Raw genomic sequence first — 25063 nt, 5'->3', positions numbered from 1 at the left:
TTCTGGTGGAATCAGGCAGTCCTGTTTGCTTCAGATTTTCAGCATTTGCAGTATTTTACTTTTATTATGAGGAGACCACAGGAATATTTTGGGGATATTTTCTTATAACAGCATACTCTGGAACCAACTAGAGATCAAATCAGACCTGTTATTGTGTAATGAGATAGGATTAAATCTCTTAGAGAAAGTGTCTCGAGACAGTAGCAACCATGGTATGGCAGAGTAGATATATCTCACTAACAGTGTAGTCATTTTTATAGGAACAAAATCTCAGTTGCACTTTTTCTTTTGAATAAGCCCCAAAAACATTCTTACAATGATGAATTTAATAAAGCATACAAGCTGGCTTGATAGATCTGCATGCTAATGAACTGATTATCTTGGCTGAGAATCCAGCAACTTTAGCATGGCAGGACGAGGGACATAATTGACAGCTTTCACTCGGGTTAATTTGTTCAGCATCGCTAACATTTAGAATGGGGAGATTAGCAGAGGCTCTGGTAGCCACTTCTATCTTGGCTATCTCACTTCTTCCTGTACAGTTTCAACACCATTCCCACTTATTGAGAGAGTTTTATCTGTTTGTACACACTTTGGTTTTGTTAGTCTGCTCCTACATTTAATATTATCATGGCTGATCATCCAACTCAGTTAGCTGTTCTCATTATTTTTTCCTCATGCCCTTTGGTCCTTTCCACCCCCAACCAGTTCCTTAAGAACAAGGATTGCTTTTCAAAACAATGTTTTGGCCACAACCACTTTCTATGGCACAGAATTCCACAGGCTCACCACTGAATGGTAAAGCAATGTGTCCTCATCTTAGTTCTAAATGACCTACCCCTTATCCATCGACTGTGACCCCTGGTTCTAGACTCTCTGATCATTGAGAACAGCTACAACATGATCCAGTCCTGTTAGAATTTTACCAGCTTCAATGAGATACTCCCTCATTCTTCTCTACTCAGTTAACTGATGGAGCTGCAAGTTGACAAATCTCAATCCAGCTGGACTTCATCCAAGGGTCTTTAAAATATTTTGCAAATGTGGTAGTAATTTTAAGGTTAATATTCCAAAATTTCCCAAATTCAGGTAAGGTTCTTTTTGATTGGAATGTTGCAAATATAACCCCTCTGTTCAAGAAAGGATGGAAGGGGGAAAACAGGAAACTTTGGGCCAGTTTGATTAACATGTGCCATGGGAAGGGCATTAGAATTGATTAAAGAGATTATAGCTGCACACCTTGATAAACCCACCATAACCAGGAAGAGTAAGAATAGTTTTGCCAAAGTGAATTCATGTTTAAACAATTTATTGGAGTTCTTTGATGGAAGAGGGTTTGAGCTGCAGGGAGAGACTGAATAGCTGGGGCTTTTTGCCCCTGGAGCATCAGAAACCAACGGAGACCTGATAGGGGTTTATAACATCATGAGGGGCATGGACAGGGTGAATTAGCCAAGGTCTTTTTCCAAGGGTGGGGGCGTCCAAAACTAGAAGGCATAGGTTTATGGTGAGAGGAAGAAGATTTAAAAAGAACCTGATGGGGTAGGTCTTTGATGCGGAGCTGCACATATGGAACGAGCTGCCAGAGGAAGTGGTGGCAGCTGGTACAATTACAACATTTAAGAGGCAGCTAGATGGGTATATGAATAGGAAGGATTTAAAGAGATGTTGTCAAAATGCCAGCAAATAGGACTAGGTCAGATTGGGATGTCTGGTCAGCGTAGATGAGTTGAACTGAAGGATCTACTTCTGTGCTGTATGACTCGTGTGCAGTCAATAAAGGAACATCCTTGGATTTCTAGATGGTATTTGGTAAGGTGCCACATCAAAGGCTACTACAGAAATTACAAGTTCATGGTGTAGAAGGGGAGGTATTATTAGGATAGATAAGAAATTGGCAAATTGGCAGAAAACATCAGTATACATCAATGAGTTTTTATCTTAATTAATTCATTCATGGGATGAAGGTGCGCTGGCTAGGTGCAGCATTTATTGCCCATCCCCAATTGCCCAGAGGGTAGTTAAGAGTCAACCATATGGCTGTCGGTCTGGAATCATGTGTAGGCCAGACCAGGTAAGGATGGCAGTTTCCTTTCCTAAATGACTTTAGTGAACTCGATGGGTTTTTTTTCCGACAATCAGCAATGAATTCATGGTCATTATCAGACTCTTAATTCCAGATTTTGTTTTATTGAATTCAAATTCCATAATCTGCCATGACAGGACTGGAACCCAGTTCCTCAGAACGTTATCTGGGTCTCTGGATTAACAGTCCAGTGATAATACCACTAGGCCATCACATCCCCAAAAGTCAGTCTTCATCTGATTGGCAAGATATGATGAGGAGAGTCTGCACGTCTGTGCTTAGATGACTTAGATAAATGGAGTGAAGTTATGTTTGCTAAACAGAGATAGGCAAGAAAATATAATGCAAAGAAGCCATTAGGAACTTGCAGATGAATACCTATGAAGTAAATGAGTGGGCAAAAATCTGACAGCTGAAACAAAGAAATGTAAAGTGACTCACTTTGGTCAGAAGATTAAAAAAAGAGAATTAATGAGTGAAGGCAGAATTCCAAAATGCAGAAGGATCTGGCTGTTTTGGGGCACGAATCACAAATATGCAGTTGTGGCATATGATCAGGAAAGCAGTTTGGACACTATTATTACAAAAGGAATAGAACAGAAAAGAATGCAGGTTTATGCTTCAGTTATACAAGGCATTGAATACTTGAACACAGTGCAATTTTGGTCTCTTGTAAATGCATTGGAGATTGTTCTGAGAAGGTTTACTCATTTGATAGCTGAATGAATGGCAGGTCTTATGAGGAAAGGTAGGACAGTCTGGGTCTGGTTCCACTGGAGGTTAGCAGACTAAGGAGTAACTTGATTGAAGTGTATAAGATCCTGAATGGTTTTGACAAGGTGACATGGAAAGGATGTTTCTACATGCATCAATTCAGAAATAGGGGCACAGTTTTAAAATTAGAGGTTGCACTGTTAGGAGAAAGATCAGGAAAAACATTTTCTTTGAGGGTTAACAGACTTTGCAACTCCCTGCCTCAGAAGATAGTAGAACCAGAATCACTGATTGTCTTTAAGACAGAGGTGGATAGATTCTTGGTTGATGGGGTGGGGGGATCAAGGGTCATTGGGGATAGATATTCCAGCCTTGGGCGACTGTCTGTGTCTAGTTTGCACATTCTCCCAGTGTCTGTCTGTGTGGGTTTCCTCCAGGTGTTCCAGTTTCCTCCCACAGTCCAAAGATGTGAAGGTGAGGTGAACTGGCCATGCTAAATTGCCCATAGTGTTCAGTGCACTGGTCAGAAGGAAATTGGTCTGGAGGGGTTACTCTCCGGAGGGTTGGTGTGGACTGGTTGGGCCGAAAGGCCTGTTTCCACACTGTAGGGAATCTAATCATTAGGAAACAGATCAGCCATAATCACTGGTGGAGTAGGCTCAAGGGCCAAGTAGTTTTCTTCCATTCCTACTTTGTATGCTCTTATTTATATGCTCAGCTCCCCTAGCATTGAGAAAGAGATATTTGTGGCATCTCCTCCTCCACTAATTTGTTTAATTGTCCACCATCATTCACCACTGGATGTGGCAATACTGTAGATCTAAATCTGATCAGTTAGCTGTGGAATGGTTTAGCTTAGTGTATTGCTTGCTGTTTGGCAGACAAGTAGCCCTGCACAGTGACTTCACCACGTTCACATCTCTTTTTTAGGTATACCCAGAATGGCCCACATGTTCTCAGTGAACAAGGGTTGATCCCATGGCTCAATGGTAATGGTTGGCCATGAGGTTGCAGATTGTACAGTTCTTTTGCTGTTGATGGCCCACAGCACCTTGTGAGTGCCCAGTTTTGACTTATTAGATCTATTCGAAGTCATTCCAATTTTGTATGATGTCAGTGTCACACAACATGAGGGAGGATATCCACAAGACTGTGCATTGATCACTCTTATTGATACTGTCATGGACAGATGATTTTGTAGCAAGCAGGTTGGGGAGAACAAGGTCAAGTATATTTTGATGTTTCTCCCTCTTGTTTGTTCTACCTGCTGCAGACCCAGTCTAGCATTTATGCCCTTTACAAATTGACCACAAAGCCACACTTGGTGCGAGGAGTACTTCTGATTCATCAGCTAAGGGTTTCAGATGGGGCGTAGGAATGGGAGGGGGGGGATGGTGTATGGTAATTAGCAGGAAGTTCCCTTGCCTTTCTTTAGCCTGACGTCTGGAGTCAATGGTGAAGATACCCAAGACAATGCCCTCCAGACTGCAGGAGTCCAGTCCTGAAGAAGGGACACTCAACTCAAAATATTAACTCCAATTTCTCTCCATAGATGCTGCCAGAGTTGCTGAACTTGCCCAACAAATTTTGGTTTTTGATCCCTCTAAAAATTGTATACCACTGACCACCTCCTCTTCTGGGTCTCTCCTATCCACGAGATAATGATGGTAATGAATGGGACATTTGTGTCAGGTATGATTCAGTGAATATGACTGTGTCGGCCTGATTGCTCGAGTTGTCTGAAAGATGTCTTTTCCAATTTTGGCATGAACAATCAAATGTCACTGAGGAAGATTTTGCAGCATCAGCAAGGGAGCTTGCTGTTGTCATTTCCAAAACAGTGCAACTTGTCCTCATGTAAAAATCGAGAATAATTGACTCTTCTCCAAATGAGGCAAACATCTGGCTTCATCTAAACTAACTATCCTCCTGCATTCTCCTACAAGAAATAGCTGCTGTCTTTTTAAAAATGATCAACTTGACAGCATTTGTTGCATGTTAATAGTCAGAGGCTGTTTCTGTTCTGTTAACCTCCATTTGAAAAGCAATCCTTGCCAGCAACTAAACCCAGTGACTTCCCACCTCAGCTGGGGTCACCTCACCAAGTCCCATTCACTCTCTCCCACTTATCCGCATACCTCAAAGGAATTCCCAATTTAAATACTGTTTCTTCAATTTTCCATGGCAAACACATCACATGTGCTTGTATCTGAATAGATTTTGTTGGGGGAGGCTTTATCCCTCTCTCCAAAGTATTCCAATTAACCTTGAATTAAAGAAAACTTTTAAATTTTAATCATTTTTAAAGTCCAGTGATCATAACACCGTCATTTCAATGACTGTTTCTGAATTCTCAAAGCATTCCTGCAAAAATCATTGCATCTTCTAATTTAAACTGTTACAACATTTACACTACTTTGGCAAGATTTTTCTTCTAGTTTTTCTGTAGCAGGCTGAACAATTAAATGTTCCGACAGGAAGTTAAAAGGGAGATGAGAGAGGCATTCAGATGTGAAAATAGCCAAGCAGCTAACTTCATTACAAAACCTATATAGTTTCTTTATAAGCTCACAGATATTAGATCTCTAGGCCGGTCTGATTTCATATACTACCTTGGGATGTGACAGTTACAGAACTGTGTCAAAAACTATCTAATCAGGCAGATAGAGCAATCCAAACATTGAAGGCAAGCTCAAAGAAGCAGCCTACAACATCACTTTACACCAAACCATTCTGGTTCCTGTTTTACTATCGGACTATCCCTCACAAAACTACAGGGATAGCTTCAGCAGAGTTGCTGATGGGGAGAAAGTTCTGCACCAGGTTAAATCTGATAATTCCAGACCTTTTGGAGTTGTGGGGGGCGGGGGGGGGGGGGGGGGGGGGGGGGGGGTGCCGACAGGAGCGCCAAATCCAGCCACATGCCTTCTCCAAGCAAGAAAGACAGTTTAATTTGGGGAACACAGTTTGGGGCTGGAACCATACAAGTGGCCATGTAAGGGTATGAGGTGATGTTAATGTCAGGTCAAGGTCAAGTCCTGTGATATACAAAGTTCAGGTAGGTGAGATGCTCCTGAACAAACAAGTGGACAGCCTCAAAGGTGTAACCTCTCAAACAGGGCAGAGGCAAAACATACCTGGTTCCTCAGAATAGCCAAAAGGTCTATCAGAAACTGTGGGTTCTCCCCCTTTGTCTAGTGCTGACGAAACCTCTGACAAAAGTCTGAGATGGATGCAGTCTCGATACTGTTACCACTGGAAGAAGAGGAGGAAACTCTCCTGAGACTCTCAAAACAAAGAGACAGGCTACTGTCCAGTACATGCTGCCCGTGTCAGAGTCAGAGTCAGAGGAACCAGACCTGGGGCAAATATGCCGCAGGAAAAGCTACAAGAGAAAGACCAAACCTAGACTTCGAGAGGGGGGGTATGTAGTGATTGGAACCAGGTGGACCTTGTTGACTGAGGTCCTTGACAGGGGTTGTTTACCTTGGCCAATCAGACCAATACTAACAGGGGAATTCTGAGAATTAAAAAAAAAGGAGTGTCTCTGAGGGAGCTGGATCAGTGTGAGTGAAGGACTCTGCTCTTTAATGAGGAGAGGGGAAAATAATTAACAGGAGAATTAGAATCTCCTCAGTTCAGGCGACTGACACTGAGCTGGTTGGCCACAGCCAATATACTGTGCACAAGTAAATACAGGGTGACTTGGTGATGGGATACCAGCCTCTGTGCAGTTATTTCATATTGCATTTGGCATTTGAAAACTACCACAAGGATTATAATTGAAGAAAATGCAACTCTCATAGCCTTCTGCAAATAGGCGGTGCCTTGTCAGAATGTTAATTGTGAAATTGAGATGAAAGGAATTCATCCTCACAACAGTTTTTTTTAAATTGACTCTGATCCAAAAATGTTGACATGTAATTAAGTATCATAATTAATCAGCGAAATTCACTACTACAGACCAAGTCTGTGACTATTAATACATATTAATTACAATTGAAATAATATGTACTATAGCAGCTTAATAACCTCATGGATTTCAACACAGTAGCCCCAGGTATAAATCTCAAAGGAGAGACAGTGTCATAAATCTCAACATATTCATGTTCTTTCAACACATTTACCTTGTATCAGTGGGTTAAATATGATTCAACTAAAATATTTACTTGAGACAAGTGACAACTTTAATAGTTGCACGCTAACTTCTATCTACACCCTTTGCAGCCATTAGATATCATGTCCAATTTAGATAAATTTTATAAAGCTGAAATTAAGACCATATTGGTTTCTTTTCAATATACACTCAGTTTAATTAAACACATAAATTACAAGAAAAATTGGCAAGCAAGTGTTCAAGAGTTCAATACCTCCACAAACATTTACCATCCTGTAAATCAATTCATGCTAGTTCATAAGGTTGATGTCAGAACCTAAATATTGTCCAAGCTCAAATGACTTGAATTCCACAGTCTGAAATATAAACAGCACTAATAACAGATTGAGTGAAAAAGGAAAGAAAGTATTCATTTATAATTTAGTTTCAATGCTTTTGTCATCAAATGACTGTTGAACATTACCCACTGTGTTTTACAGAAACTCCTATGGCATGAAATTCACCAACAGTATGAAACAGATTAGATGTCATCGTCTAATAGGTTCTGGCAAGGATGCTCAAGAGCAAGGGGAACAATGGAATTGGAAATAATTGTATATTAACTTCTTTGGATAATTGAGTGAGATGGAAAACAAGTGATGGAAAACAAGTAATCAGTTGTGTTGGAATTTTGTGAAGTGGAAGTTCACATAAAACTCTGACTAGATAAAATATATGGCTAATTCTGTCTAAACAATCTTTTAACTTCTAGTTGTTTACATTGGACACCATCTTATTGAGGGTATTCTTCTTTCATACTTCTAGTATTCATTGTATTACCTTTTGGAGTTACGAAGATACATGTATCTGTTTTTTATTTCAACCTTATTGCTGGCCATAGCCTCAACAGTAGCTACACCAAAGACATCAACCACCATCTCCTCCCTGGACATTAGAAACAGGCAATGAGTCTTTCCCACAACAGTAAGCACATGTTTGCTTGCCACTTTGTCCTCCAAAAATGAGAGAACGCAAGACAGAAAACTCATCGAGTGTTGTGTATTTGACTCATATGGCTGTCTTGGTTCCCTAGCCATCAATTTGTGCAGGCTGTGATATTAAAGATATCCGGCATGCAACAGTATTAGGTACGTAAGGATAAGGCGAGGCCAGGACTGTCTGGAATGAGTTATGACTAATTGAGTTTAATACAGAGTGATAGGGCTGTGGTAGAGCACTGTCTAAGACTTGTGGTGCAGTTGGTAGGATGTGACAGACAAAGATGCATTCACTGACCTTGACTACTTCATGCCATTCTCTGCAGAACCCTACACATTCTTCCTTTCAAATAACTGTCAATCACCTTTTGGATGCTTCAGTTGAATCTGCCTCGACCACAGTCTCAGGCAGTGCATTCCAATCCTAAACCACACAATGAGTTAAAACATTTCTTCTCATGTTGATTTTCCTTCTTATAAAATAGTAATAAACCTGTGTCCTGTCATTCTCAATCTTTTCACAAGATCCCTACCTAATCTATTCGTGATATCCCTTACAAATTTCCCTGTATGCCTTTTGACAAGGAAAACAGTCCCAACTTCTCGAGCTTCATGACTGAACTTCCTTATACCTGCAACAATTCTCACAAATCTTCTGCATTGACCTAAATGCTTTCACATACTTTCTAAAACATGGTGCCCAGAGTTTGTCCACTACTCCAACTGAGGTTGAATTGGTATCCTAAACAAGTCCAATATAACCTATTTCATGTTTGCATTGACCTGAATCCCTGCTTCATGTTCTTTTGGGCTGTCCGTATTTTTGAATATTGTTATATGTACATACACTCATGTTCCTCTGCTTCTGTATCACCTTTAGAGTTGAATTCTTTATTTTATTTTGTCTATGTTATTCCTACCAAAATAAATCACTTCACATTTCTCCACAGTAAACTTCATCTGTTCTCTAGGTGGAAATGAGGGCTGCAGATGCTGGAGATTAGAGTCGAGAGCGTGATGCTGGAAAAGCACAGCAGGTCAGGCAGCATCAGGCTTTTGCCCGAAACATCAATCCTCCTGCTCCTTCATCTGTTCTCTGTCCACTCCAACTTTCAACACTCTTTTGAACATGAATGTTATCCTTCTAACGTGCTTCCAAGCTTTGCATCATCCACAAACATTGAAATTGTGCCCTGAACACCAAGGCCTAGATCCTTAACATACATCAGGAAAAGCAAGGGCCCAAATTTCCTATCACTGAGTCAATCCTGTTTGCATATCACTACTGACACATTTATTTCATGAGCTTAACCTTTACTCACAAGTCTGTTGTGTTGCACGGTATCAATATCTTCTGGAAGTCTATATACACCCCATCAACAGCATTACCCTTGTTAACCCTCTGTTGTTTCTTCAAAAAACTCCACTAAGTTTGTTCGATCGATGGTGGCTTTGTTTAATTAACCTGCATTTGTCCACGTGACTATTAGTTTTGTCCCAGACTATGGGCCCCGATCTTCTAGACTCCAGAGAGTCAAAATCTGATCATACTTTGGAACACACTCCATGGAACCCCACACAAACTTAAACACAAGGACTCCATGGGAATTTCTCAGCAAGTTTGAAAACCCAAACAGCAACTTCCCAGTGCCCTAGGACCCTCTCAAAATGATTCCAATTTCAGGTTCAAGTCAGGACTTTCAATAGTTTCAACTTTCTAAACAGGCTAGTCAGCTGGGAAATCTTAGACGAGAAAAGACTTGTTTAACTCCTGCATAACTAAATCATTGACGCTTACCCATACCACCCATCGCTTAACCAGGTGCCACCCACTACTCTATCTCCTTATCCCCCTCACCATTTACCTTTACCCCATCACCCATTATCTCCCTATACTATTATGTGGCTTGCCTTCCCCAGATGTTCCAGTTATATGAAGTAGTATTATGGAAAGAGTGGTCCTAAGGGAAGAGGACTAAGCTGGGCCAAGGCCAATTATATCGAAATTAGCCAGGAGCTCAGAAATGTGGATTGGACACAGCTATTTGAAGGGAAGTCCACATTTGAGATGTGGGAGGCTTTCAAAGATAGGTTAAAGATAGTGCAGGATAGGCATGTCCCATTGAAGGTAAAGGATAGGAAAGGGCAAGATTCGTGAACCGTGGATGACAGGAGAAATTGTACGACTAGCCAAGAGGAAAAGGGAAGCATGCATAAGGTCTCGGCAGCTAAGCACAGAACGGGCCCTGGAGGAATAGCGGAAGAGTGGGACAAATCTTAAACAAGGAATCAAGCTGGCTAAAAGGGGTCATGAAATAGCTTTAGCAAGCAGAATTAAGGAGAATCCCAAAGCATATTATTCTTATATAAGAAGCAAGCGGGTAACTAGAGAAAGGATTGGTCCACTAAAGGATAATGAAGGAAGGCTGAGTGTCAAACCTGAGATTCTGAATGATTACTTTGCATCAGTGTTTACTGAGGAGAGGAACATGATGAATCTTGAGATTGGAGATAGAATTTTGATCAGTCTGGATCACATTGGCATAAGTAGGGAAGATGTGTTGGGTAGACTAGAGGTTATTAAGGTGGACAAATCCCCAGGTACTGAGGGAGGTGAGAGAGGATATAGCTGAAAGATATCTTTATGGCATCCTTAAATACAGGTGAGGTGCTGGAGGACTGGAAGGTTGCTCATGTTGTCCCCCTGTATAAGAAGAGTAATAGGGATATTCTGGGTAACTACAGACCAGTGAGCCTGACATCAGTGGTGGGGAAGTTGCTGGAGAGGGTACTGATCTATTTAATATTTAGAAAAGAATGGGCTTATCAGTGATAGGCAACATGGATTTTTGCGGGGGAAATCGTGCCTTACCAACTTAATAAAGTTCTTTGAGCAAGTGACCAAGTTGATAGATGAAGGAAGGGCTGTTGATGTCATATACATGGACTTTAGTAAGGCATTTGATAAGGTTCCCCGTGGTAGACTAATAGAGAAAGTGAAGTCACATGGTGTGCCGGGTGGTCTAGCTAGGTGGATAAAGAATTGGTTGAGCAACAGGAGACAGAGAGTAGTAGTTAAAGGGAGTCTCTTGAAATGGAGAAGGGTGACCAGTGGTATTTTGCAACTGTCAGTATTGGGACCACTGTTGTTTGTAATATACATAAATGATCTGGAAGAGAGCACTATTGGTATGATCAGTAAATTTGCAGATGACACAAAGATTGGTGGAGTAGCAGAAAGCATAGTGGACTGTCAGAGAATACAGGAGGATATAGATAGACTGGAGAGCTGGGCGGAAAAGTGACAGATGGTTTTCAATCCAGACAAATGTGACGTGATGCATTTAGGCAAGACTAATTCTAGAGCAAATTATACAATGAATAGAAGAGCCATGGGAAAAGTTGATGGGCAGAGAGATCTGGGAGTGTAGGTCCATTGTACCCTGAAGGTTGCTGCACAGGTGGATAGAGTGGTCAAGAAGACATATAGTATGCTTGCCTTCATTGGACGGGGTATTGAGTATAAGAGCTGGCAAGTCATGTTAAAATTGTACAAGACATTGGTTCGGCTGTATTTAGAATACTGCGTACAGTTCTGGTCACCACATTTACAAAAGGATGTGGACACTTTGGAGAGGGCGCAGAGAAGGTTTACAAGGATGTTGCCTGATATGGAAGGTGCTAGCTATGAAGAGTGGTTGAGTAGGTTAGGTTTATTTTCATTAGAAAAAAAGGAGATTGAGGGGGGACCTGATTGAGGTTTACAAAATCATGAAGGGTATAGACAGGGTGGATGGAGACAAGCTTTTTCCCAGGTGAAGGATTCAATAACGAGAGGTCACGTTTTCAAGGTTAGAGGTGGAAAGTTTAAGGGGGATACACGCGGCAAGTACTTCACACAGAGGGTGGTGGGCGTTTGGAACACCTTGCCAGCAGAGGTGGTAGAGGCAGACACGGTAGATTCATTTACAATGCATTTGGACAGATGCATGAGTAGGTGGGGAGCAGAGGGATACAGATGCTTAGGAATTGACTGACTGGTTTAGACAGTACATTTGGATCGGCTCAGGCTTGGAGGACCGAAGGGCCTGTTCCTGGGCTGTAAATTTTCTTTGTTCTTCTTTCTTGGCATGGAAAAGCATAGCAAGTTAGGCAGCATCAGAGGAGCAGGAGAGTTGACGTTTCAGGCATAAGCCTTTCATGAGGAACATTGGGTGATTGGAGGGTCCCAACATGGAAGATGAGGCGTTCTTCCTTCAGTCGTCAGGTGGCTTGGATTTGATGATGGAGGTGGCCCAGGACTGGGCATGTTCTTGGTGAAGTGAGAGGTGGAGCTGAAGTGGTCAGCACAGGGTGGTGGGGCTGTTTGGTGCATGGGTCCCGGAGATGTTACCTGAAATGTTCTGCGAATCGGTATTCCCTTTTTCCCCCAATGTAGAGGAGACCACATTGAAAGCAACGGACATAGTAGATGAGGCATTTGGATGTGCAGGAAAATCCTTGCCAGGTGTGGCATTGGATAGAAGTGAGGGGCGAGGTGTGGGTGCAGGTTTTACATAACACAAGGTGCCGGGAGTGCAGGATGGGTTGGTGGGTGGCGTGGACCTAATGAGGGAGTTGCTGAGGGAATGGTCTGTGCGGAGTACCGATAGGGAGGGACATGTATCTCTGGTGGTGGGATCTGATTGTAAATGGTGGAAGTGGCAGAGGATAATGCGCTGAGATTAGTGGGGCGGAAGAACTGGAACAGGGGGGTTCTGTCCTTGTTGCAGTTGGGGGAGGGGGGGGGTTCATTGGCGGAGGTGAGGGAAGGGAAGGAGATGTGCTAGAGGGCAATGATTATCACGTGGGAGGGGAAATTGTGGTCCTTAAAGTAGAAGGCCATTTGGGATGTCCTGAAGTGGAACTGATTCTCCTGAGAGCAGATACTGCAGAGGCGGAGGGATTGGGAGTAATGGCTAGTGTTTTTATAGGAGTGGGGAAGGGAGGTGGTGTAGTGCAGGTAGCTGTGGGAGTTGGGTTTGAAGTAGATGCCTGTGTTGAGTTAATCGCCAGTGAGTGAGATGGAGGGAGGTGTCCGAAATGGTTCAGGTGAACTTGAGATCAGGGTGGAAGGTGTTTGTGAATTTGACGAATTGTTCGACCGCCTTGTAGAAGCATGAGGCAGCGCCAATAAAGTCATCAATGTAGCAGAGGAAAAGGTGGGGGATGAGGCCAGTGTAACTGATGAAGAAGCAGGTATAGCTAGGGCCCATGCGGGTGTCCATGTGTACCACTTTGGTCTGAAGGAGGTGGGACCCATTGACTCTCACAGCTACCTGGACTATACCTCCTCCCACCACCCCTTCTCCTGTAAAAACACTATCCCTTACTCCCAATTCTCATGCTTCCACCGTATCTGCTCCCAGGAGGAGCAATTTCACTCCAGATCATCCCAGAATGGCCTCCTATTTCAAGGACTGCAATTTCCCCTCTCACATGATCAACAATGCCCTCCAGTGCATCTCCTCCATTTCCTGCACCTTTCTTTGTCATCACAAGAGGTGTAAAGCCTGCATCCACACCTCTCCCCACACCCCACCTCAAGGCCCCAAAGGATCCTTCCACATCAATCAGATATTTTCCTGCACATCCAAACACCTCATCTTACTGTGTCTGTTGCTCTCAATGTGATCTCCTCCACATTGGGGAAGACAGGATGCCAACTTGCGGAACATTTCAGAGAACATCTCTGGGACACGCATCAAACAACCCCACCGCCCAATGGCCAACAACTTCAACTCCCCCTACCACACCACCAAGGATACACAAGTCCTGAGCCTCCTCCACTGTCAAATTCAAGCCACCCATTGATTGGAGGAAGAATGCCTTATCTTCTGCCTTGGGACCCTCCAACTACATGGCATCAACGTCGACTTCGCTAGTTTCCTTGTCTCCCACCTCATCACAGATCCAACTCTCCAATCTGGCACTGCCCTCTTGATTTGTCCTACCTGTCCATCTTCCTTCTCACCTATCTCACCCTCCCTTCCAATCTATCACCATCAGCCCTCCCTTGCATCCACCAGTCTTCTTCCCAGCTACTTTGCCCCCACCCCCACCCCCACCCTCCTATTTATCTCTCAGCCTCCTTCCCCCCACCTCCCACATCTGATGAAGAGTTTATGCCTGAAACATCGACTCTCCTGCTCCTCGGATGTTGCCTGACCTGCTGTGCTTTGCCAGCGCCACACGTTTTGACTGATATTTAAACTAACTGACCCTGTGTTAGCTGGATTTATCTTCCTGCCCTTTCTTGAACAAGAGGGTAATATTTGCAATTCTCAGTCCTCTGGCATCATGCCTCAGCAATTGCCTCTGTAATTTCCACGATCATTTCCCTCTGTATCCTTGGATGCATCTGATCCAGTCCTACTCACTTATACACTAAGTACAGACAGCATTTTCAATACCTCCTCCTTATTAATGTTCACCTCTTCTCAATCACCATACTGACGTGGTATCTTTATCCTTCATGAAAGTATTTGAATATTTAAAACATCAGTCGCAACCTCTACCTCCGTAATGAATCCCTCTGTTGGTCCCCAACTGAGACTACCATTCTACCATGGTACCTTCTACCATTCTTTTACTATTTACAAATATCCTATTTATTGGCCAGTGATATCACAAATAAGCATTTACTAAGATCAGTTATTTCTTTTCTCTAGTAAACAAGTGGTTAATAAAATAGACTCTGCCATATGGTGGTTTTACTTTGTTGCCTTCATTATTTGGCCTTCATCAAGGCTTTCATAGGATTTGATGTCATCCAGTAATTTGTCACACAATAATTTGGGATTCCCTTACATTGTTGGTTGCCTCTCGCTTTTCATACTCTTGCTGTGCTTCTTTCACATGATTCCACACCTCCTCTCTGAACTTCCTACATTCGGTCTGGATCACAGATGCATTTTCTACCAGATGTCTGTCATGTGGACATTTTTTCCTACTTTATCTTAATTTCCACCTCTTCAAAATTGTGGAATGACTTCCATACACATCACAGCCTTACCTAAGGGATGCAGTCCTGCATTAGATATTTGAGGCTAACTAACTGCTGTTAATAACTCAATTTGAGGCACTCGATTGAGATTTGCAGCCCCACAACAATGTATTTAGTGCCAAATGCACATGGCAATCATTGTAATTAGCAGGCAGTATCAAGACTGCCTAAATAGGAGGTTAGTGAGTAAAATTAGGGCGCATGGTATTGGAGGCAAAGTACTAACTTGGATTGAAAGTTGGTTGGCTGATAGGAAACAAAGAGTAGTGATAAACGGCTCCATTTTGGAATGGCAAGCAGTGACCAGTGGGGTACCATAGGGATCAGTACTGGGACCGCAGCTTTTTGCAATATATGTTAACGATATAGAAGATGGTATCAGCAATAACGTTAGCAAATTTGCCGATGATACTAAGCTGGGTGGCAGGGTAAAATGTGATGAGGGTGTTAGGAGATTACAGGGTGACCTGGACAAGTTAGGTGAGTGGTCAGTTGCATGGCAGATGCAGTTTAATGTGGATAAATGTATGGTTATCCACTTTGGTGGCAAGAACAGGAAGGCAGATTACTACCTAAATGGAATCAATTTAGGTAAAGGGGCAGTACAGAGAGATCTGGGTGTTCTTGTACACCAGTCCAATGAAAGTAAGCATGCAGGTACAGCAGGTAGTGAAGAAGGCTAATAGCATGCTGGCCTTCATAACAAGAGGGATTGAGTATAGAAGCAAAGAGGTTCTTCTGCAGCTGTACAGGGCCCTGGTGAGACCACACCTGGAGTACTGTGTGCAGTTCTGGTCTCCAAATTTGAGGAAAGACATTCTGGCTATTGAGGGAGTGCAGCGTAGGTTCACGAGGTCAATTCCTGGAATTGACTTTACACTGAAAGACTGAAGCGACTGGGCTTGTATACCCTTGAGTTTAGAAGACTGAGAGGGGATCTGATTGAAACGTATAGGATTATGAAAGGACTGGACACTCTGGAGGCAGGAAACATGTTTCCGCTGATGGGTGAGTGCCAAACCAGAGAATACAGCTTAAAAATATGGGGTAGACCATTTAGGACAGAGATGGGGAGAAACTTCTTCACCCAGAGAGTGGTGGCTGTGTGGAATGCTCTGCCCCAGAGGGCAGTGGAGGCCCAGTCTCTGGATTCTTTTAAGAAAGAGTTGGATAGAACTCTCAAGGATAGTGGAATCAAGGGTTATGGAGATAAGGCAGGAACAGGATACTGATTAAGGATGATCAGCCATGATCATATTAAATGGTAGTGCAGGCTCGAAGGGTAGAATGGCCTACTCCTGCACCTACGGTCTATTGTCTAAATTAGAAGTATAGAGCACGGTTAATCCTGCAATACCATGCCCATTTTCCAAGGTCAGTAAACTTGGCTTTCTGCCATTATGTACTTGCAGTAAATGAAATCTCAATTTTGTTCTTCTCAGAAAAGTCCAGATTTTTAGCATATAAGCATTTAAACTTGATTCATTTACCTAATCTCAGAATTATTTATAAATCTTAATATAAAGGATTATTATAGCTTACCTTGTACAGTGTGTTCACTGGGTCCAAAGAACAAAGGAAGCAGCAACAAATACAGTAAGTAGATCAGAGACAAGGCATTGTATCGGAAGAGACAGGCTGTGAAGGGAAAATTCATAGATTTTAGGTCTTGAACAAACATTTAAATATAAAAACTGAAGATGTTGGAAATCAGAAACATAAACAGAAATCACTGAAAAAGCTCAGAAAGTCTGACAGTTCTAAGGAAGGATCACTGGACCTAACACATTAACTCCGATTTCTCTGCATAGATGCTGCCAGACTTGCTGAGCTTTTCCAGCAATTTCAGTTATTGTTTCTGAAATATCTAAACATGTCAGTTCTGCATGTCACCCAATTCGTTTGGTCTTTGTAATTAAACTATAATGTATGACTACGCTATGTTATTAGGCCTGAATGTTGCAGGATTGCAACAGTCTATTATTGCAGGATTGCAAAAACTGAAGGCAGCAATATTGCCTGCCAGTGCAGGTCTCTCCTTCACTGGCCAATAGTGATACCACAAATAAGCATTTACTAAGATTGATTATTTGTTTTCTCTTATAAGCAAGTGGTTAATAAAATAGACTCAGCGATATGGTGGTTATACTTCATTGCCTTCATTGTGTGGCCTGCATCAAGACTTTCATAGGATTTCATGTCACCCAGTAATTTTATATACAATAATTATCAACCATCCTCAATAATAATCTGACTAGAAACAACTTCATCCAGCAACAGTCACAGAAAAACAATATATAAATGGTAGTTAATTGATGTTACTGGATCCAGAACAGCTATATGTATTTTTCAAGAAAAGCAAACTAGCTTCTTTGAAGAGTTCAATGTTGCTTTATTGCTCCAGTGCAGAGCTCAAAAGCAATAGCCTGTAAGAGGGATAAGGAAAATAAGAAACTCTTAATTGCACTATATTTCATTTCTGGTGCTATTTATGAAAAGAAATGGGAAAAATATAACTGCACCTAACTAAACCAAACAAACAGGATATATCAGAAAGGAATGGTTGCTTACTGATACCTTACTGGACCTTTAACATACAGAACAAATTAAAATGTTCAAACAACCATAATGGTATTTGAATATGGAATTATCAGTCCAAATGTACAAATTACAAGCTCCTTAAATAAAGCACAACCACTATACCGCTGTACCAAAGTAAAATCTTCATAAAATTAGCATTTGTATTTTTAAAACCTATTACACAAAACTGATCCATTTGATTGTTTGCTAAGACCACCAGAAATACTGATAATTTTCTATATGACGCAAAGGTAGTTTGAATAGTACAATTTTCAGAGAAAATTCAAAATAAAAAAAAGTCTTTTAAATTGAACTGGTTTTCAAAATGATAACAACTTGTATATTAGAGTTGATCTTCTCTGCACCTTCTCTGTCACTGTAACATTATATTCTGCATTCTGATCTATTACCCTGACGTACTTACGGAAGTCATGATTTGTTGGTTAGCACACAAAACAATACTTTTTACTGTATCTTGGTACATGTGACAATAATAAATGAAATTAACTTACATTTATGTAGTGCCTTCAACATTGCAAAATGTTTAATGAACTTCACTGAACCTCTTAACACAATTTTGCATTAGCAATAAGCACTTATATTAACATAGCATCCCAAGCCTCTTCAGAGAGACATTATAGTAGGGGAGACAATGGCCCAGTGGTATTATTGCTCGATTATTAATTCAGAGACTCGATAATGATCTGGCTACCTGGGTTTCAATCCCACCATGGTAGATGGTGGAATTTTGATTCAATTACAAATCTGGAATTAAAACTCTAGTGATGACCATGGAACTGATGTTGATTGTCAGAAAAACCCATCTGGTTCATTAGCATTCTTCAAGGAAAGAAATCTGCATCTTTACTTGGTCTGACCTACATACGATTCCAGACCCACAGCTATGTATTTAACTCTTAGCTGCCCAGTAGGCAATTCAGGATGGCAATAAATGCTGGCCTATCTTGTGACACCCATATCTCATGAATGAATAAAGAAAAAAAAGGAAAATGCAAAATATGACACCTAGCCATATGGGAGTTGTTATAAGGAAATATTATGTCAGAAAACAAAACTTTTGCTGGAAAAGTTAGTTTTTAAGGAATGCTTTATAGAAAGAGATGATTTGGAGGTGCTGATGTTGGACTGGGGTGGACAAAGTTAAAAATCACAACACCGGGATATAGTCCAACAGATTTATTTGAAAGCAGTAGCTTTCAAAGCGCTGCTTCGATGATGAGGAAACAGTGCTCCGAAAACTAGTGCCTCCAACTAAACCTGTTGAACTATAACCTGCTGTTGTGTGATTTTTAACTTTACAGAAAGACAGCATGGTTAAGATGTGTAAGAAACATATTCTGGACCTGGAGGCACAGATCAGTTAAAATTGGGGATGCACAAGTATACAGATATCTCAGAGAGTTGTAGGACTGGAAGAAGTTACAGAAATAGGGAGGAATGAAGCTATGGAGGGATTGTAAAAATGTTTACAAAGTGTAGAATGTAGGAGAACAGCCAGGAACGCATTGGAATACTTGTGTCAAAAAGTAATAAATGGATGAATGAGGGTTTAAGAGGCAAATAAGTTGAGATGGGTTGAAATCAGACAATAGTTTGGAGATTGACATAGATGACCTTGTGACAAAACAAATATGGAGCCAGAAAACCAGCTCAGGTTAAATAGACTGTCAAGAACACAGTTAATCTGATTCAACATTAGACTGTGGCCAGGGAATGGGATAGACATGGTGGTTAGGGGATAATGATTTTGTCAAAGACTAAAGACAGTAGTTGCAGCCTTTCCAAAATTTAACAACAGAATGTTTCTCTTGACCATTATTGCATGTTGGAAAAGCAACTGATCAAATTCAAGGCAGTAACGGAATTACAGAGATAATAAAGAGATGGTGATAAAGCAGCACTGTGTGTTGTCAGTATACATTCTGAATCTGATGAATATCTATTTCCAATTGGCATCATGAAAACTCATTACTGGTATTTGGCCACTGCCATAATGTGTCTACAGTAGCTTATTGTGTGTAAACTGACTGTCATGTTCCCTACTTTACAAAAATGACTCCATGTCAAAAGCACTTATTTGACTGTAAAGTACTTTGGCACATAATATGGTTGTAAAAGGCGCTACATAAATACAAGTCCTTTTTATATACACGATGTCACCAAGGAGTAATATGTTTATGAGAAATAGCAGTGACCAAGGATAGATCCATCACAAACACAAAAGGTAACAACAAAGTGATCTGTTCACAAAACCAGAAACACGTCTAATTGTAGATCACTTTATTTGTCATTGACATGCATTACATTTAGTTTGACTAAAATCTTAATAGCCTACAGGAATTACATTGAAAGAAGCAGCTCCCCTAGAAGCGAGAAAAATAATACGTTTCCTATTATTGACCAGCCAGTTCTCTGTTTTACTGGTTGCTGAATTATTTCAATTTAGCCGTTCCATGACTAGTCCATTTGAGATCTTACTTTTTTCAAATGGCCCACTTCTCCTACCTTCTAGGATTTCCCAATATCCATCATTTTGTGACTCTTGTCATGGAACATTAAAATGGGTGTCCCTCTTGTTGCCAAAGGAAGAGGTGGAGGCTGATATTATTACAACATTTAAAAGCCAACTGGATGATTACATGAATAGCAAGGTTTTAGAGAGACATGGGCCAAATGCTGGCAAATGGGACTCAATTAAATTTAGAATATCTAGTTGGTATGAATGTTTTGGACCAAAGGGTCTGTTTCTGTACTGTACAAATCTATGGCTTTTACTTCTCTATCTGGTGAAATACTTTTTAAAAATCAACAATGAAAAAATGTTTTAAAGTATCATCTTTTCAGACTTAGCGTGTGAAGTACAATTGGATATTATAATTGATGATATCCTAGATGCACAGGTGCACAATACTTCTACAGCAGATGGAAAAACACAACCAAATAAACCATCAGTGACATAAATCATTACACCATTCAATGACATTCCTTAACTTAACAAGATTCATTAACAGCACTTATTAATGCAGTAATACCAGAGCCAAGAGCTTAAACAGCAAATAGTAACCTAACAATGTGAGACAGTTATTAAACAAGCAGCCATTTAATAAGATGAGTACTATCTTCATTTTTACAGCATTTAGAGATAAATGCATGTTCTTGGCAATACAAATATCTGATGGAAAAGAACAAAAGATTGTTCAGGGGTTTCCAGCTTTGCACAAATGTCTTCACTCGGATTATTAGGGGTTCCAGCTCTCCTCAGAAAATGTACTGACATTTCTCAAAATTAAGCCGACACGTAGGAAGTCCAACAGGAAATCCCCAGGACCTGATCAGGTGTACCCTAGAACTGTACGGTAAGCTAGAGAAGTGATTTCTGGGCTCTTGGTGAGATACATGTATCATCGATAGTCACAGGTGAGGTGCCGGAAGACTGGAGGTTGGCTAATGTGGTGCCACTGTTGAAGAAGGGCGGTAAGGACAAGCCAGGGAGCTATAGACCTGTAAGCCTGATGTCAGTGGTGGGCAAATTGTTGGAGGGAATCCTGAGGGACAGGATGTACATGTATTTGGAAAGGCAAGGACTCATTAGGGATAGTCAACATGGCTTTGTGCATGGGAAATCATGTCTCACAAACTTGATTGAGTTTTTTGAAGAAGTAACAAAGAAGATTGAGGAGGGCAGAGCAGATGTGATCTATATGGACTTCAGTAAGGTGTTCAACAAGGTTGCCCATGGGAGACTGATTAGCGAGGTTAGATCTCATGGAATACAGGGAGAACTAGCCATTTGGACACAGAACTGGCTCAAAGGTAGAAGACAGAGGGTGGTGGTGGAGGGTTGTTTTTCAGACTGGAGGCCTGTGACCAGTGGAGTGCCTTAAGGATCGATGCTGGGTCCTCTACTTTTTGTCATTTACATAAATGATTTGGATGCGAGCATAAGAGGTACAGTTAGTAAGTTTGTAGATTACACCAACATTGGAGGTGTAGTGGACAGTGAAGAAGGTTACCTCCAGAGTACAATGGAATCTTAATCAGTTGGGTCAATGGGCTGAGGAGTGGCTGATGGAGTTTAATTTAAATAAATGTGAGATGCTGCATTTTGGAAAGGCAAATCAGAGCAGGACTTATACACTTATGGTAAGGTCCTGGGGGTGTTGCTGAACAAAGAGACCTTGGAGTGCAGGTTCATAGCTCCTTGAAAGTGGAGTCCCAGGTAGATAGGATAGTGAAGAAAGCATTTGTATGCTTGCCTTTATTGGTCAGAGCATTGAGTATGGGAGTTGGGAGGTCATGTTGGGGTTGTACAGGACATTGGTTAGGCCACTTTTGACATACTGCATGCAATTCTGGTCTCCCTCCTATTGGAAGGATATTGTGAAATGTGAAAGAGTTCAGAAAAGATTTACAAGGATGTTACTAGGGTTGCAGGGTTTGAGCTATGGGGAGAAACTGAACAGGCTGGGGCTGTTTTACCTAGAGCATCAGGGGCTTATAGGTGACCTTATAGAAGATTGTAAAACTCCCTGGGTGGGGGGAGTCCAGAACTAGAGGTCAAAGGTTTAGGATGAGAGGGGAAAAATTTACAAGGGACCTAAGGGACAACGTTTTCATGCAGAAGATGGTGCATGTATGGAATGGGCTTCCAGAGGAAGCAGTGGAGGCTGGTACAGTTACAACAACATTTAAAAGACATCTGGATGGGTATATGATTAGGAAGTGTTTAGAAGCAGATGGGTCAAATGCTGGTAAATGGGATTAGATTAAGTTAGGATATCTGATCAGCATGGACGATTTGGACCGAAAGGTCTGTTTCTGTGCTGTACATCTCTGTGACTTGTAGTGTTTGTCACCATTTCCCAGTTTTCCATTGAACTAAATTTCCCTTCAATAATATTCCTTAGGAAGCTCTGGTGTGTCTTTAAACATGTTTAATGTCGATAAAGGCAATATTTCTAAGAATCTACTTATTGCGATTTATCTTTTTGGATGAATCACTAATTGAAACACCAAATTAAATAAACATTACCACTAACAGTGTAATTTCTTGAAATTATGCCTCAATTGGAAATGGATTTAACATGTGGATGGAATTAATTTTAGTTGGGAGAGTGGGTTTGAGGAAAGTGTGCACCAAACAAAGAAATGCCTTACTATTCACTCATAGTTTCCATGAAAAGAGGGGAAAAAAGTACATTCTGGAAGTTGTGCTTCCTGATTCATTTTGTCAATTATAGCAGAACGTCTCCCGCAGCCAAAAGGGCAGAGGGGAATTTTCCATCTTCCTGGTTGATATGAAAGACCCTTTAATTCTTGGGTTTTCTTTTCTGCCAGTTTTCTTATTAAAACACATTGATGTGCCTGAATTATGTACAAATATTGAAAGCCACAAATTTCTGAAAACCACTAAAACGCTGCATTATGCATTTAAAGATTGTCTTCAAAATAATGTTAGGGTTCTGTATTAATACTCAAAAAATTGTTAGGGTTACACAGTTTTAAAGCATGGAAAGAGGACTTTCGGCCCATTGTGTCTGTGCCAGTTATGAGCACAGAACTTTGCTCATCCTGCTTACCAGCACTGTCATCTTGTATGCTATGGCATTTTGAATGATCATCTAAATTCTTAAATATTGAGGTTTCCTACCTCAACCAGTTTTCCAGGCAGTGAGTTCTAGATGTCTCCCCCCCACCATGTGAATCAGATTTCATCAAAAAAGTAATTACAAGTGACCTTCCTGCTGTATAGAAATAATAAAGCATGTATAGACGACAATGAAGAAGAAGGTTATCTAAGATTACAAAGGGATCTTGATCAATTGGGCCAATGGCCTGAGGAGTAACAGATGGAGTTTAATTTGGATAAATGCAAGATGTTGCAGTCTGATAAAGCAATTGGTAGGGCCCTGGGTAGTGTTGTCAAACAGCGAGATCTAGGGGTTCAGGTACATTGTTCTTTGAAAATTATGTCACAGATGGACAGGGTTGTGAGGAAAGCATTTAGCACACTTGCCTTTATTGCTCAAACCTTCGAGTATAGGAGTTGGGACGTTACGTTAAGGTTGTATAGGATGTTTGTGAGGCCACTTTTTGAGTACTATTCACAGTTCTGGTCACCCTCATATTGTAAGGATATTATTAAACTGGAAAGGGTTCAGAAAAGTTTCAGGAATAGAGAGTTTGAGTTAATAAGGAGAGGCTGGGAAGTTTTCCCCAGGAGCATAGGAGGTTGAGGGATGACCTTATAGACATTTATAAAATCATGAGGAGCATAGATAAGGTGAATAGCAAAGGTCTTTTCCACAGGGCGGGAAAGTTCAAAACTTTGAGGCATCTTTTTAAGATGAGGAGAAAGATTTAAAAGGGACCTGAGGGGCAACTTTTTCCACACAGAGGGTGGTTTGTATGTGGAATACACTGCCAGAGGAAATAGTAGACGTAGGTACAGTTACAACATTTAAAAGATATTTGGATGGGAAAGGTTTAGAGGGATATGGGCCAAATGCAGTCAAATGGGACTAGCTTAGTTTGGGAAACTTGGTTGTCATGAACCAGTTGGAATGAAGGGTCTGTTTCTGTGCTGTTTGACTCTATGGCTCTACATTTATTTAATTTTTAAAATAAAGTTAAAATCTAAAAACTATTCAATCTGCCCGATCCAACAGATATCCAACTCTCCAATATTAGTACAAACATTCTGAATTTATTTTTGTGTCATGCCTTACAGGAAGTATGCAGTATTTCTTTAAGAATCATGCTCACAGTTCAATCATTATGCCATAGCATGCAACCTGATCACATAAAGATCTCAGACTACACCTTAGCTGGGGTCAGTTGAAGCATGAGGCACTGGTGGAAACAGGTTACTGCTCATAACTGAAGGCCCAGACACAGAAGTGCATGTGACTGTAATGGATGTAATACTAAGAGCGTGATGAGGAACTGTAATAAATGTTGTTGATCTTTTTAATATCAATCACTACGTTTAGTTCATGTGTTATGAAGGAGATTTTTAAAACTGCATTGCTACATCAGATACAAGTACTCTACTGGTGGTATAGGTCATACCATGGTGACAGATCACAGAGGCAGCATGTAATAGCTTTTGTCCTTAACTACCTATTGGAAAGTAGTAAGCTTGGATCAGATACCATTTTTTATTCTGCTCAACTTTACTCTTCTATTGTTATAATTAAGAATCAGAGGACTACTCTCTCTCTCTCTCTCTCTCTCATTCCACAGCTTGAGTCCTGATTTAAACTTTAATTGTTTATAACCATATCTCAATATGGCCAATCATATGCTTTCTCTACATTAGACTCAAAAGATCCCATCAACCAAGTTTCTTTCACAGACACAAGATTACTGATTTGTTAAAAATCAAAACTTCTTCATGAAGATGCAAACCAGCGTGAACACACAGTTTGTAGTATGAAAATATAAATGTTTATCACTCAACAGAATCCAAATCACACACAAACACTTGCATCAGATAAAGAGAAAAAACTGATTTCTCTCTG

General features: G+C 41.0%; 1 protein-coding gene across 5 annotated transcripts in view; it reads right to left on the bottom strand.

Moving 5' to 3' along the window:
- Positions 1-25063, bottom strand: part of piezo1 (piezo type mechanosensitive ion channel component 1 (Er blood group)) — a 340271-nt gene that overhangs the window by 222664 nt on the left and 92544 nt on the right. For all 5 annotated transcript variants that reach the window (XM_072596043.1, XM_072596044.1, XM_072596039.1 and 2 more), the window contains one exon: positions 16482-16577. In XM_072596043.1, coding sequence (XP_072452144.1) covers positions 16482-16577 — 96 coding nt within the window. The remainder of the gene's footprint in view (positions 1-16481; positions 16578-25063) is intronic.

This window comes from Chiloscyllium punctatum, chromosome 26, assembly GCF_047496795.1.
Source record: "Chiloscyllium punctatum isolate Juve2018m chromosome 26, sChiPun1.3, whole genome shotgun sequence".
Taxonomy (NCBI): Eukaryota; Metazoa; Chordata; class Chondrichthyes; order Orectolobiformes; family Hemiscylliidae; genus Chiloscyllium; species Chiloscyllium punctatum.
This window is presented reverse-complemented; position numbering and strand designations above follow the sequence as displayed.